At 39.4% G+C, this 15,995-nt stretch overlaps 1 protein-coding gene across 1 annotated transcript in view; it reads left to right on the top strand.

The window, feature by feature from the left end:
- LOC306763608 (glutamine--fructose-6-phosphate aminotransferase [isomerizing] 2-like) overlaps window positions 1–15,995 on the top strand; it is a 34,818-nt gene that overhangs the window by 6,459 nt on the left and 12,364 nt on the right. The window contains exons 6-11 of the mRNA XM_079250464.1: window positions 798–937; window positions 1,119–1,315; window positions 12,526–12,633; window positions 13,737–13,841; window positions 14,357–14,482; window positions 15,088–15,146. Coding sequence (XP_079106590.1) covers window positions 798–937; window positions 1,119–1,315; window positions 12,526–12,633; window positions 13,737–13,841; window positions 14,357–14,482; window positions 15,088–15,146 — 735 coding nt within the window. The remainder of the gene's footprint in view (window positions 1–797; window positions 938–1,118; window positions 1,316–12,525; window positions 12,634–13,736; window positions 13,842–14,356; window positions 14,483–15,087; window positions 15,147–15,995) is intronic.

Genomic DNA, 15,995 nt, shown 5'->3' on the forward strand with positions numbered 1-15,995 from the left:
CAGCAGGGTTGGCATGATGATGAAATCTGACAGGTTACTAACCTACTTAATACTTCAGGAATAAAAGGCCATGCAGATGCTCAGATTTTCACAATGGCTTCTGCCATGAGTCAAAATCAGGAGGTTTTACATAGTTTTGATATGAATTTGGAAGAATGTCCAGGAAATGGATGGGAATTTATCTGTGTTAAATGGAAACTGAACTTTGTCAATTTTATTCCAGAGCTCATTACTCAAATAAGCCAAAATGTTGAGGCAAGTATGGTTGAATATTAGTATCAGAAACTGTGTTTTTTTTTAAAACATTTTTGCTTAAAAAAATACTTCAGCACAAATGCTTGTTTGACTTGGTGTTTTACTGGTGTTTAAGAAAGAAAAATAATCTCAGGGAATTTCATAAAATAGTCTGATTGTTTATACCATCTTATTAATTTCTTGAATTGTAATGTAGTCTATTGTGAAATGACTTATTCCCTGCCTCTCAGTGTTGCATTTTTCCCACCCACATGACAGTAACAGATGGTAGGCACAGATGATCTGTGATGCACTGTTATTATTTTTGATCTTCACAGGCAGTTAAAGGCTGCTGACCTTTTGCATTGTGTACAAAGGGATGTTCGCTTTGTAAATAAGATCAACATGCTGCCTCTCACTCATTCACATATCAGTGACAGACTCTTAAACTTTCTTCTTTTTTTTAATCTTCAGTTCCTTCTCATTTTACCAGCTGATTTCTGACCAGTCAGGACATTCTTTGTTTATCATGTTTTTTGGGTTGTTTGTTTTTGCTGGAGCAGAAGTTGAGAATGCCAAGCGGGGACTTCAAGGAGGACAGGCTTACAACATCAGCACAATCCACCCCAAGTGGCACGCCATCGGTCACCCCTTCTGTCACCCCCTGTGTCAGTCCCCTTTCATCACCAGCTGTTAATCGCAGGTGAGTGTTGTGCTTCTACAGTGTTTGGCTTATTTAGTCTCTTAGCAATGACGAATTCGCAGTTTTGCATTTAAATGAGTCGCTGTGGAGCTCGTAAAACTCCTGCATAATTTCCAAAAATAACCAGTAATAGTTGTGTCACAGATGTTGCCCTTTCTTTGTATAATAATATCTTACACAGGAACTGGTTCCAGCTGAGTACAGCACCTTTTCTGGCACCTCCAGAGCCTAACAAACTTGGCCCCAACATTGAAATGGGAGGAACTGAGGGAGGAGGAGCAGGGGGAGGAGGTGGAGGATTGGAAAGGTGGAGCTTCTTTGGAACTCGGTCTGGAGTACATAAATCGCCTACTGATCCGGGCTCTGACACCAGCACAGGTGAGAGAAGCATTGCAGTTGTGCGTCTGAGATGGAAAACCGTAAACAAGAAGTCTGGTTTTATTGTTGACTTCTTTATGTTTTTAGCAGAAGATTGAACCCACTAAATAACCTCAGTTATGTTTAGGTTTATGTAACTAAATATTGAAATTATGTTGATACTACTACAGGAAAAACAGCAGCAAACCTACATCAGAAATTTGTGGTAAATTTAGACCATGGAGTTGTAAACAAAGCTGCGGTCGAACTCAGGACAGGTAGCATGTAAGGGACATGCTAGCTGTCCTCTCCATGTTATCATGACTATTATTAGACAAACATTATGGTAGATTGTGATTTAAAAGCTTGCTTTTAGAAGCTGAAACCAAAGCTTCACCGGGTTGTGACGCAGGTTTTGTAATGTTGCACAGCAAGGCAGGAAACCACTGGACTACAGAAGAGCACATTTCTTTGAATTATAAAAGCACTTCTATGACATCTCCTTGTGACATGAAGCATTCAGGTTGTTAATGATCTGAACCACACTTCTCTCCTGCAGGTTTCTCACTGCAGTCCTACTTTGGCCTGCAGAAGTCTTCCACCATGGATGGCACCAACACCCAGATCAACCTGAAGGTAGAGGATCCTGCAAATTTCATGCCTCCCAAGATTGACATCTCAGGCACTGAAGCCAAGCGGGCTTCCACACGGCCACACAAACTTAAACCTCGGGACATGAATGTTTTAACACCTTCAGGCTTCTGAAGCCACGCCAGCTGTCCAGTTCCTCCTCTGTGGTACATCCTCAGCGTTCATTCTTTCCCCATCTGGTTGCTCATTTGATTTCCTGCCTTCTTCATTTTCCCGCAGCTGCCTGTTAATTTTGCTGAGGCTGAGAGGAAGCAGGACCACCTACAGTATTTGCTTTTGAGCCCCAAAGACCTCACTGCATTGTTACCCCTCTCAGCAGACATGGTCAGATTGATTCCTCTGAGTTCCTTTTCAGTCTCTTCCAGCTCATTGGTCCAAATAAATGAAAAAAACAAAAGAAAAAGAAACAAAAAAAAACAAAAAACAAATGAAGTTATTTTATTTGTCACCTTTTAAGATGTTTTGTGTTACTGTTGCATCACATGATAATGAGTGCATTGGTATATGTTGCCTTGCTATTCTTGTTCCATTGTCCGCAATGACATTAAATCAAAGTTGAAATATCTTGTCAGTCATTTTGCAAAAGTTGATCACTTATGCATTGCCTCATACAAAAACTGACCACCTATTTCAATGGATAATGTTCAGATGCCTCATGTGTATGATGCTTTTTTTTTTTTTTTTTTTAATATAATTAATTATTAGTTTAAATAATCACAGATGTATCATTGTGTAGTGCTTCTCTCTGTCAGCATGCAGAGTATAGAGTGGTGAATGACTGACATTGTGCCTAAACTTGCGGCATGTTTGCAATTGGCTTCCAAGTTTAGCTTAAGTTTGTTTTTTATTGCGTGAAAGAGTAACTTACCGTAACTTGACAGTATGATTGCTGACCTGCAGTGATTTTTTTTTAAATTATTTTAATTCTGTAATTTTTATATTGCCCTGCTTTAAATCTGCTTTGTTTATTCTGAATGGTGTGTAGCACATTTACTTGTACTTTCTTGCATAAGATTGCAATGCTGGTTAAATAAGCTACAAACTGAGAGAGCATTCAACAGATACCTTTGATTTGGGGAGATTGTGTATAAAAAAATGCTGTTTTGCTGGAAAATGTTGAATTCCATTAAGTAATTGCACAAGGGAGGGACTCTCCCACAGACAGGTTAATAAATCTCATAACAAGAAAAACTGGACATCTTGTTTATTCTTTCTAAAAACATTCACAGGTTTAGGAAATATATTTTAAATCCATTTTATTAAATTCTAATGGTTTTACCATGTAATAATCCAACTTTTTTTTTCTTTTTTTGTGTAAAAGTACAAATTGAACTAATAACCCACTTAAAATGATTACTGATTTACATTAAAAATAGAAAAAAACAGGAAGTAGTGATAAAGGAGGAGTGAAAAGTACCCCAGAATTAGATCATAAGATCCTTTTCAGTTTTATTTATTATAAAATATAAATCAAATGATCAATTTGTCTACTTTGTCATTACACATTTGATAGCTTGTAGAAGTAAAACCAAAAGGCTCGAGACTTTCAACAGCTGCATGAAAATTCAAACATGTAATAACATCCTTTATCCAGAAGGTGGTGCCAAAGGTTAATGAAACCTGCAGGTTTGGTTTGACTTAACTACAGGCGAGAAAGCTGCGTTCATGCTTCTCTGAACAGAAAAGTGTGGCCAATGATAATGAAGTTAATAAGGAGGATCATTCTTCTGTGGTGAGTTGTTCATCAGGTGATTTTTGTGCACACATACCTTAGTTTGATTAGTCTTCCCCTGCTGACAGACAGATTGATTTTAATGTATCAATCAACTGCTCCATGTGACAGCTGAATATTTTGTTCTGGTCAACCTAGTTTCTTCCTATCAAAGCAAAAATCTAGGCCATCAGACAATGAACCAGCAGGGAGCAGCAGCAGAGACCAAAGTTCTTTCTCTTGTGAGCTCAGCTTGAATTACAGCCTTGTTTAAGGTTCCAACAGTCACATCTGATGCCCTGCATGTTGTATGTGTTGGAGAGTCAACAGCTGATTTATCCTAGGGTGTGCCTACTGCCCCTGGTTTCACCACTTCCACAAGCACGAGAGAAAATTAAACACTTTTGAATTATGAGTTGACTTATGATCAAAAGTACAGGTGAGTTAAGAGTCTTACTTTGGATTTTTTACTCTAATAACATTATCAACCTCTTAACTTGAGCTAATACTGATTATCTTGAAGGGAGCACTCCTTTGTTTAACTACAGGCTGTTGAGTATCTACTTTTGGTTTTCAGGTGGTGCAACAGGAGCAAAGCTGAACATCAAATAGAAAAGGCAAGTATGAACACAAGAGAGAGCCTTGGTGCCAGTTTAAGTGATGGACAGATGGACACGAGCTAGAAGGAACACAGGACATGAGGGGAAGGAAAGGGAAGTGATAATAAGGAAATATTTTGGGAAATCTAAAGACATAAATGACGACATTGGATCTTGTGGCTTTCAGCATGGCACACAAGCAGATGGGTCACAATGGCTTTCTCAGTAACATTAAACTGAAAACACGCAGCAGCGGGGAAAAAGCAAGACAGACGGTGGGTGGGGAAGTCTGGAAGGGAGAGCAAAGGGTGGAGTGCTCCAGCAGTCATGACGTAAGACAGATGGCTCTCTCTCTGGATCTGACATGACGTGACCGTGAATCCCCCTCCCTGATCCCAATCCCCCTGCTGCCCTCAACACAAACCCCCAACCCCTCTCTCTTCGGCTCCCCTCTGATCCCGCACTAATCATTTTAGCTTGCTCACAGATGTGCAACAACAAGCACCACCCTGCCGGGGTGACAGCACAAAACACCAAAACAAACACTCGGCACAGCCTCAGCAATCTGACATAACTCACTAATCTACGTGTTGAAGGAGTGGTCCTGCCAGATTCTTCCCTGGTGACCTGAAAACAAAAACTTTTGTTTTCTTCACAGCTTTGACAATGACACAACTTTGACCTGGCAGTCTAACCAAACCACTCTAATTTGGAGAAGCGAGCAGGAAACCAGGCCCAATTAATCATAAACCACGTCAGCTTCCTCTGCAGGTCCAGGTTCAGTGTGCTGATTATACCACGTCTGGGAAAAAGCTGTCAGCAACAAAATATGTATAAAGGTCAGGTTTGAGAAAGACTGAATGAACTTTTATCAGGTACTTGTAGGAATAGTAAATCACCTCATGTCAAGGTCAGCAGGAGTATGATGGGAATCCCTTTTACAGTGCACACATTTAATTAGAGGGACATGGCGGTCAGCAGATATGAGCCAGTGGTGTCTGACCTACAAAAGAATCATTTTCGGGAACAAACCATGTGTTGCAATTGTTTTATTCAGAGTAAGTTGCAGATTGGTGGGGTTTGGGGGGGAGGGCGGGGTCTTGCCTTGTTATTAATACAGTCAAATGGAACTTCTGAAGTGTGATAAGATAATCGTATCTATCAGAGGCTTTATTACTAATACTGCCCCTTTTTTTTATAGTTATCTGGTGATACAGTGTATAACTATATATACACATGTAGATAAATATGTATATAAACTAGCATAGCTAATACTAGTGGAAACTTGTGTGTTCTTTACCAGGATTACAACATATTCAAATAACTAAATCCAATGAGGGAATTACAGGGGTCTCCTTTGACGTTCTTTCTACGTCATATACTGTAAAATGTGACTACAAAATCCCAGATCCACATCGGGGGCTGATTCACAGATGACCCAATGAGGCTGTGAGGACAGCATAGAGTGGGATGTGTGTATGTGTGTGTGTGTGTGCCCACAACCTGGAGACAGGGTTACAGTCTTATGGCAACGGATACAGATTGTGTTACATAACAAGAAACTTCTGAACAACAGAAATCGATAAGATGTGACGTCTGTGTCCGATAAGAGCCCCAGCAGAAAATGACGATGAGTAGAGATGATATGTCTGAACTGTTCCACAACCCAAAATCAGAAAAGGCCGGTACAGTTTGGGACATGTAAATATAAAGAAATTTAGTAAATGGAATCATGCAAGCGATCTCTCCAGTGACTTTGACTTTTAATCCACTGACGATAACTTTTAAACCTATTTAGGCAGCTTGATTGTGTTTCATGATTCCAAAAATGGTCAGGACTACAATTTACAACAAGTAACTAGATGGGGAAACACGTTGCCTTCAAGGTACAAACTCAGCATCCACAAAAGGTTGAGTCTTTGAATCGCAAAGATAGACAGAAGATTTCCACCTGGTAAACAAAGGTGTCCTCTAATCACAAGGCTGGCATTTTCAGTAGCAAGAGATTTCTTTCTTTAGACTGCGGCGAATCATTCTGCTATCAAAACAGATTGTGGTAATTTGAGTAAGTGAAAGACAGAAAATAGCAGGTGAAAGTCAGACACACCTGAGCTTATATGCCTCAGAAGTCGTGGTATCAAGAGCCTGTATTCCTCAGTTGCTAATAGCTACTAGAACAACGAGGACAAGTGGACAACTGCAGGAGTCAAACACAGACTCAGCTTTTTTCAGCTCTCTTGGCAAAGCTCATTCTTACTTCTGCAAGAGCTGCTTCAATACAGAAAAAAGTTTACTGAGATTTGAAGGCAGCAAATTCTGCTTTCAAAAAGAATTTTTTTTTTCTAGCAACTATGATGCTTTTTTTTAAACAAGATGGTGCAAAACCATACTCTGCTGAAATTACAAAGACACAGATGAGGAAGAGGAGGGAGTGGATACTGGACTGGCCTGTCTGCAGTCCTAGCCCCATCAGAGCAAGCAGAAATACAACTTAGTGTAGCTGTAAAAGATGTGTTTTCAGGAAGTATGGGACCAAATTACACTTCAAACATTTAATCACTTGTATCCTTAACTTCATTCTCCCACACTTTACTGTTTTAACTTTTTCTTTTTTATGTATTGCAGGCCTGAAAGCAAATTGAAATTCATGAATAAAATAGCAATACTTCAGGGTGGAACTATCTGCAATTCAATTCCAAGTAAATGTAAATATCACTGCTTTTTTTCTTTTGTATTTCTCATATAGCGCAAAGTTTTTTGGTTGTACTTGAAATTCAACATTTCTGATTACATGAGTCACATAGGTAATAAAGGCTGCCCTCTAATCACAAGGTTGGCATTTTCAGTAGCAAGACGCCAAACACCAAGTTTCCCACAGTGACTTGCTTTCTAACTTTGCATATGTGAGAAACCAGTGGGTCTGATGATCTCACATATCATGTCAGAATAGTCTACTGGAAGTCTGTAATTCTAGCCTTATCTGTCGGTATTGTCTACTTTATCAAAACATACTTATGAGGGGTTATGCTGACAGAAAAGTCTTACATTGTAAATAAGTAATATAAGTAAAATGTAAATAAGTAATAGCTGTTTCAAAGTTAAACATTTGTTCAGTTTCTCTTAGTTTGGGTGAAGAATGCTAATAATTCGAAGCTACACCTGTTTAAACAGCCTTTTGACCCCACTTGTAAGTCCCCACGCATGTGCTTTATCTGGGTTTTCAGGTAAATTTCTCTTAAGCTGTAGACACACAATAGTATGTACTTGTGTAATCTGCAATTGGTATCCAATATAAAACACAAAAACTAATTGCTGTGGCTTCACAGTCGGGTCTGATATGTGCTGAGAGCAGTTTCTGAGTTGTTTAAGATCTTGAATCGATTAGCACATGCGTGGTTTTCTAGTTTTCTGTGCAATGCATGTGCATTTACCAAAGGCATGTCATTCTGATGCCAAATTTACCAACTTGCCTGTGTGCTGTTCTTGTTACCAGAGGATTTCTATACATTGGATGACATTTATTAAAATTGCTGGATTTGTAAGGTACAAACAAAATGATAGATTGAGAGAGGTTGGCGTCTGGTTGACTGTGAGATCACAACAATAGACATGATACTGTAGACAGTACACCAGGCCCATAAACCAAGCTGAGTGTGGTTTGCTCTAAAACCTTCCAGCATGTTGACTTCACTGTTGGTCTAATTGGTCATTACACACTCAGCCCGTATGGTTACCCACATATTGCAGCTTGTCAACACCTTATCCATATTTGAGGATGTGCTCAAATGAAATTTCAAACAAACCTTCAATATTCAAGGCAGCCATGTATACAGAATTAGTATATTTTTGGCCAAAGGATGTTCAGTGTCTGCTCAGTCAAGATGTGTGAGAGTGAATAAAAATACATTGTAAAAATATTGATAGAACCCGGCTACCATCTTGGTCCCTTTTCTGCTCATCTGAAACTGTTGGACACTTGTTTGTCTCTAGTTTAGATAACGTTAATGCATTTTAACTGCCATTTATAACAACCATTTACTTACCTAAAATAGATCATTTCCTCTGAGGTTGGTCCGTCTTAAAACATATGGGGCCACTGCACTGTTTGTCTTCAGGGTGCATGTTATAAGCACAGAGTGGGGGTGAGGTCAGGTGGGGTATTCCTTGTATACTTGGCAATTTTGCTTCATTTTGATCTTCAACTTTAATGTATTTGTTTGAAACGCCATAACAAAACCCACCATAAGAGCAAATGTTACCTGACAACTCCAGTGTGCAGCTTCGGGTCAACAGGCTGTTGGTCTCTATGCTGTTCAGTCTGCTTTCTCCTGCCATCCCCCACTAAGAAATACTGCTGGGCCCTCCTGCGGTGGCCTCAAGACCCTAACACAAAGCAGATGTGTGAGAGGAGAATCCCATACAACAATGTCTTAACAGTCAGCTGGAGGTTCTCGGTTCACCGAAGCCACATCCAATCAATGCACCCAGGCTGAATGTTCATTTAAAAACTGTGCACACCCAGAGCGCTGCTAACGTCCAACACATAAAGAAGAATAAACATTAAAGATGCTGTGTTTGTGAGTGTGTGTGTGTGTGTGTGTGTGTGTGTGCGTGAGCAGTCCTGTTTGTGTGATTGTGCCTTTAAAAGTTACACATGCAAGTGTGTGAGGTGATTCATTTCTTGGATTTGCTGTTATAAAGATTTTATACATGTGTTGTGTCACTGACCAAAGTGCAGAATATTTTATAATCTGAATCATCTCATCCTAGGCTGCAGCGTTTCCTGTAGGAACCCAGCTCCAAGATGAATATGTCTCCATTCACATAACTTCACATCACATCATGTGGCTACTATGGTCAGTCTTTGTCATTATGCAGACATACCCACCCATAGCTACCACCAAAACTTTCAAATTTCTCTCTGGAGCAACATCCTGGTTCACCTACATTGCTGTCTGTTTCAGTAAAAGATTTATCATGGTGTAGTTAGATGAATACGTTCGATGACGTCACTACCACTAAATTGCCTGATACAACTTGCTCAAATCATAAACTAATCTTAAACAATAAACTACACAAGAGAAGAGAAAGGTTAAGGGTTCAGAAGATAAAGTGGGGATAGATTGATCTGTCGAAACTCCGTGGTATTTCTTGATAAGCTGTTTTCCCATCTTTTTATATCAACATAGTCATTAAAGAACCTTTGATCTTTGGGTTAGATCTCATTGGATAACAGCATCATACTACTTAATCCCTTAAGCCAGGTAAGGAATTTGGTTCTTTGGCCCTTGTTGCTGGATCTCACTCACGCACATCTACAGTACACCTGGACACTTGTTATAAAAAAGACAAAGTCCACCACAGAGATGTGAATGGTTCATGAGGGGACATCAGTAAAATGTTGGTAGATTTTTGTAGCATTCCCACAGTCTCTCAGAGCAGTTTCTACTTAACTACAGCTTTTTGGTTACCATGCAGCTATGATACAGGCAGAAACTGAGATAAGCAGCGTCTGAATGTCCCTCTCACCTTGTGATAACCACAATAGAGAGGAAATTTAGATAAGAATAAATAAATTAACAGTTTATACAAGAATTTAATACTCCTCATTATTTGTCAAGTGCAGGTACATATAAATCTGTCAGAGACATTTAGCTTGTGTGATTAATTGTCGTTCTGATTATTGCTTTGGCATCAGTTCAAAGCCCTGGCAGGACCTTTGCACTGAGAAAAGTTAAAGGTTGCAGGAATTATCAGGTGAGTTCAGAACTTATACTAAGTGAATGATCCCAAAGATAGACAGCTGTTTGGTTAGTAAGGAATTAACTTTATGTTATGATGTGATCCACTGGATATTGGAATAATTACTGGATAATGTTGGTTTTTCCTTATAGTCAAATGAGGATTTTGCAATCTCAGGAAAATTCTGAAAATTTTTAGTGTTTCATCTGGTTGTTTATATTACATTATAACAAAGGTTTTCAGCAAGCTATATAAAGGGTAGCTGATGGTTTTGGAAAATATTCAGCATTAAGAAAAAACATCTGCATTATTTTTTCATTCCTCCACCGTACTACCGCCATCATGTCATACTGGAGTGGAAATGTGTAAGAGATGTATGTTTATTTACAAATATAGCTAGCACGCTACAAACAATTGTCATGTTGTGTATCAGCCAGCATCAGGATTAGATCAAAACTGCCTCTCCATCCCAAAACGTAGCTTTCAAATGAATAGGTAGCGCCTTAGTTACATGAGCTGCAGGATTGCACAATATTCTCCACATATCTTCTAGAAGCAATCAAGCCTGGTGAATATTTGCCAGAAGTTTTGCCACCTTGGTCAGTAAAATCTCAAACTTTGACATCACTATACAGTAGGTTTCCTGAGGTAACCTAAGTGAATTGGATTTCAAGTCACAGATGACCGAGTGAATCACAGAGAAAAGTCTAATAAACCTGTAGGGTTGGAACTAAATCTGATTAGTCACAATTCTAAGAACCACCATTTACTGTTCAGGAATCTAAAAACCCTGAAAGTGAAGCTTGGCCCTTTCTGCTGTAAAGTTTCACTTTAAACACGATGAATCTTACTTCCTTCTTCTACTCTTCTTCTATTCTTATGTCAAATTATGTGACAATTTTTCATTTGTTTCAACGTTTATTCTGAAATTTATTTGATGTCTCTTCGACCAATGGGAATATATATATATATATACATATATATATATATATATATATATATATATATATATATATATATATATATATATATATATATATATATATATATATATATATATACATATATATATATATATATATATAAATCATTCATTCATCATTCATTCAGCATTCAGATGAGAAGACACCTGAGAGTCTGCAGGATGGTGCTGACAGGACAGGGAGAAGGCGTTAGAGGAGGTGGGGCAGCTGCTGTCCAGGAAACACCTTTTAAATGAAAAGTGGGAGTATGCAGGAGCGTGCACTTCATCCAGATTTAGCGGAGAGACAGAAGCATCACTTCAACCGGAAAACTACAAGTCGTATTCTTACAGAACCACGTCCAGCAGCGCCTGCAGAATGTGCGGTAAGATGTATTTCTAGTCAGTTACATGAATATGAAGTAGTTAGAGATAACTGTACGTAGCCTGTTAGATTGGAAATTGGTCGAGACACACAGTAACCACTTATTTGAGCGAGAAAGCAACAAAGTGCCTCAACTGATCACATCCAAAGCAGTTTCTTCGTTATTGCTGTGCTAGTTTATTTTGTGCCAGGAGCGCATCTGGTGGGTTGATGTCTGCCGTGCATTCCTGCGGCGCTTTGCGCACAACTGCTACGTGTCAGTGTCTTTACGGGTGTGAACTTCAGGACACTTCAGTCACATTCACCAGTTAGCCTACCCAAATGTAAATGAGATTAAGTGAGTAGTTATCTTATTTCCATAAAGTGAAAGACACCCTCCACAGCTGCGCACCGTGAAGTTGAGACACAATCCACGTTCATCTCGAGCACCTTGACAGCCTTCCTTGTCGCACTTTCTGTCTATGGGACATTTTATGGCCGAAAGTAAATCTTTAACAGTCACATGATCTCTGGCAGGAGAAGCAAGAGAAGGGCGGGTATTTGAGGGTTTTTTATCGCACCTTGTCTACCTGGCCGCTCCAACACTGCACGCACTGTGCGTCCGTCAATGGCCAGCTGTGTGCCTGCGGGAGCAGAGCTGCCCGGAACATTCCTCCCACACACCCAAACACACACACACACACACACACACACACACACACACACACACACACACACACACACACAAACCACACGCAGTCATGTTTCCAGTGCTTCAGACGATATTATGCTTATTCTTAACGTTTATGAGATTATCATTGTGTTGATAAGAGGTCTTATCCTGAATATATAAATCTGCACAGACTGTTGTCAAGCAAAATAAGAATGCACTGTCTGACTGGTGCTACTGAATGTCCCATGATGTTTATCTGTGTGGATGAAATGAGTGGATGTATATCATTAAGAAAGCTGAAAAGGATTAAATTCATTCAGATGGTTGTAAGGACACAACTTCAGCTAACAAAACTCTGAATATTAACATTAAATTAATGACTGCTCGCTTAATTGCTCTTTTATCCCTATCAAACTAGTGCTTGATAGATTACCAAGAGTACCAAGCAAAATCAAATAAAATATACTGTTGTAGGATTCGCAGTTGTGTGGACTCTCGAAAGATTCATGTTTCTGTATCTCCTTTAAAAGGAATCTTTGCTTACCTGAATTATCAAGTGCCTCGCACAAGAAAGGAGATATTTGAGACGCTGGTGAAGGGACTGCAGAGGCTGGAGTACAGAGGGTACGATTCAGCAGGTAGGACACTCAGCTTCACATCAGCACACGCCAACAACTCACACATACACACACACACATGCACACAGACAAGTTGCACAAAAACTTGTAGTACTTCCTGTCAACACCTGCAAGACATGCTATCAAAACTAGAAATCCATGCAGTATGTTACAGTATGTAAACCAAAAGTAAACAAAACAGGGAATGCTGGCTGAAAAGGTTTTCTTATTTGTGTTTAAACCTTTATCTTTCTTTTAACATGATGGATAGCAGTACTGATGGAAAGAAAGCGTTGTGCTTTCTTGTAGATTTGCTATTACAATACAATGACAACAGTCTTGACTGCGTGAACTATTTCCTTTAAATCACGTGGAAGCATTCAAGTTGAAGACAAAACGTGATCTGAACAGAATAAAACTGGTGTAACAGGTGATACCTGCGGAGATGGCAATCATGTAGATACACCTTTAATCATAAACCATAGAATGAATAAGGGAGATCAGATAAGTGATGCATTGCAAAGGATAATTCTGGTTTATTTTCAGTGTGAGAAAAAGGCCCGGCATTGGATTTCCTACATGTACTGATTGTAGATACAGCAAGAAAAAGAGAACAAGCTTATCCTTGAATAAATGAAGACTTCTAACTCAGAGTCTTCTATAAACCTGGATGTTTGATATGGTCCACAAAGTCACACCTGTACACACACACACACACACTCATGCATACTCTGTTTGTTCATCCTGTTGGACCCGGATGAAATGCTTTACACAGAAAATTATCAGGGCAGAACAGGATATCCACCGACTTGCATTAATGTAGGGTTTGCTCCAACATCACCCCTAATTACAGCTTGCCAATGCCCAACCCTAACATGAACTTAAACCTAACCTGACCTTTTATGTTATGAGACCTTCCTTATTACTCCTATAAAGAACCATGTTTCCTGCAAAGTGACTGTGGACAGACTGCACACACATACCCCCCCCCCAACACACACACACACACACACACACACACACATACATACACATATACAGTGACAATCCAAAAATGATTATCTAAACTACAGAAACTTATTGTATTGAGTCTAAAGTCAGCTGTCCCCTCTGTCTCTCTGCAGGTGTTGCCGTGGACGGCCCCAACAAGACAGCCACTGAGAACAACAACTCTATATGTTTGATCAAGAAGAAAGGCAAAGTCAAGGCTCTAGATGAGGAGCTATACAGTGAGTTTAAGCATGATTGATTTTTCATTCATTCATTTTCTTAAGCCCTTATTTCATGAAAGGTTTGAGGGGAAGCCTGAGGCCATCCCAGCAATCTTTGGGTGAGAGGCAGAGTACATCTTGGACAGGTCGCCATCCAGTCGCAGGGCCATCACAGAGAGACAAATAACTCATTCCTAGAGACTATTTTAAAGTAGCAGATTAACTTAAGATGCATGTCTTTGGACAGTGGGAGGAAACCAGAGTACCCAGGGAGAACCCACGCGTGCAACATTTGATTTTGATTTCTTGTATTTGATTCATTTATTTCAAACAGGACAACAGCCTCTGTCTGGTTCTCGCTCATTCACTGCCACTCATGCAGAATACTTCCTTTACAAAGAAAATTAGAAACTGAAATGCATTATGTTCAGATTGTTGGATGTTTTGGGCTGCATTTGCTTCTTCATACTCCAGCAAACTCTGAATTCTCCACAGTATAATAAAATGTTTGTTGTTGTGTTTTGTTTGTTCAGAGAAAGACTCGTTGGCCCTCGACACAGAGCTGTGCACACACTTCGGACTGGCTCACACTCGCTGGGCCACACACGGAGAGCCGAGCGCTGTCAACAGCCATCCTCAACGCTCTGACAAGAACAACGGTAAGATGGGCGAATAGGGTTTTGCATGCTCACAAACAAATTGTCATTGCATTTAAAACCCATTGTGACTCACTGACCTTTAGATTTTGAATCCTTTCATCGCAAGAAATAGTCTCCATGAAAAGTAGCATATATAATTGCATTGTAAAGAAACAAATGACATGGGTTTATACCTTCTCCACCTCTACACACCCTGTTGCCCAATAGAAAACACATCCATCTCTTTGGAATTATTGTTCAAAGGTGTGTCAGTTATGTGTTTCGCCCTTGGACGAGCCTGTGTGTGACCATAAAAGTCTAAAATTAAACTTTGGCTCAAACAAAATAGTACCTTCCTACAGAAAGTCAGAAAGACTGTGACCTTTTAAGCAACTGATCATTAGCCTATCATCAGGGTAAAACCAAATAAACTGTCTGTCCAACGTTAGATTACCTGTGGCGATCTTGTTAAACTTGCCTCTCCACAAAGCGAAATATTATTGTGAGGAGTGGCAGCTTTATTTCAGTTCTATTTTTAGATTATAGAGTCCTCCAGTATGAAATAAGTGCAAATGATCTTCAGCTGGTCTCTAACATTCCTTTTACCCTTACAACCTTTTCCTCAGAGTTTGTCGTGATCCACAACGGCATCATAACCAACTACAAAGAGCTGAAGGAGTATCTGGTAACACATCATTTCACTTGAAATTCCTCCTAATACAAACAATGCTTCAGCTCAAGCGTAGCGTTCAGCCACTATTGTTCCCACCTCATGTATGAAAGGTCATTTTGATTTCACAGGATTCATTTTTACAGTAGAAAGCTTTTTTGTTAACTTCTCTGCAACAGGGCGGATAATTGCCAACACTTGCACCGTTTAGACACATGAGCAATGCAGGCTGATGTGTAATATATGTATTTAATTTGCTGTGTCTCCTGCACAAGCAAATAAAGCAAACCATATACATATAAACCTCTTTCAAGTAAATCCAGTTTAACCACTTCAAGAACAATAGATCTAAAATTAGAAGGATGCTGCTGAGAAGACATAAATGTATTTTTGCTGATAAATAGAGAAAAAAAAGAGCAAACAAAGAAACATTTAAACTGAAATGTTTAAATGCTCATTAACTTGTGGATTTAATCAAATCTGCCTTCAACACTTAGATGGAGGATTTTTGCTTTCAATCTGCAGTGCACCAACATCAGCGTGAAAAAGGTGGAGTCATACAGCACTAATCTTTTACATAAAGCATTAAGATAAATGAGCACTAACCAGTGTAGACCATTTGCCGTGTGGGGCAATGGCTATGTAAAATGACAGAAAAGCTAACATAAGTAAGGCAGACAAGTCAGGTGTATTTTCTTCTGCTTGTTAAAAAGGCAGACATGACTTGTTGTGTTTGTGAACGGGACTGCATGAAATCATATTCTGGAAGCTTTATTGTTGTCGACAGAGGAGTTCCACTTTGATTAAACTGGATTCAACTTAAATCCAGACACGCTGTGTCCCATCGAATCAATAATTATACTC

This window comes from Telmatherina bonti, assembly GCF_933228915.1.
Source record: "Telmatherina bonti genome assembly, chromosome: 12".
Lineage (NCBI taxonomy): Eukaryota > Metazoa > Chordata > Actinopteri > Atheriniformes > Telmatherinidae > Telmatherina > Telmatherina bonti.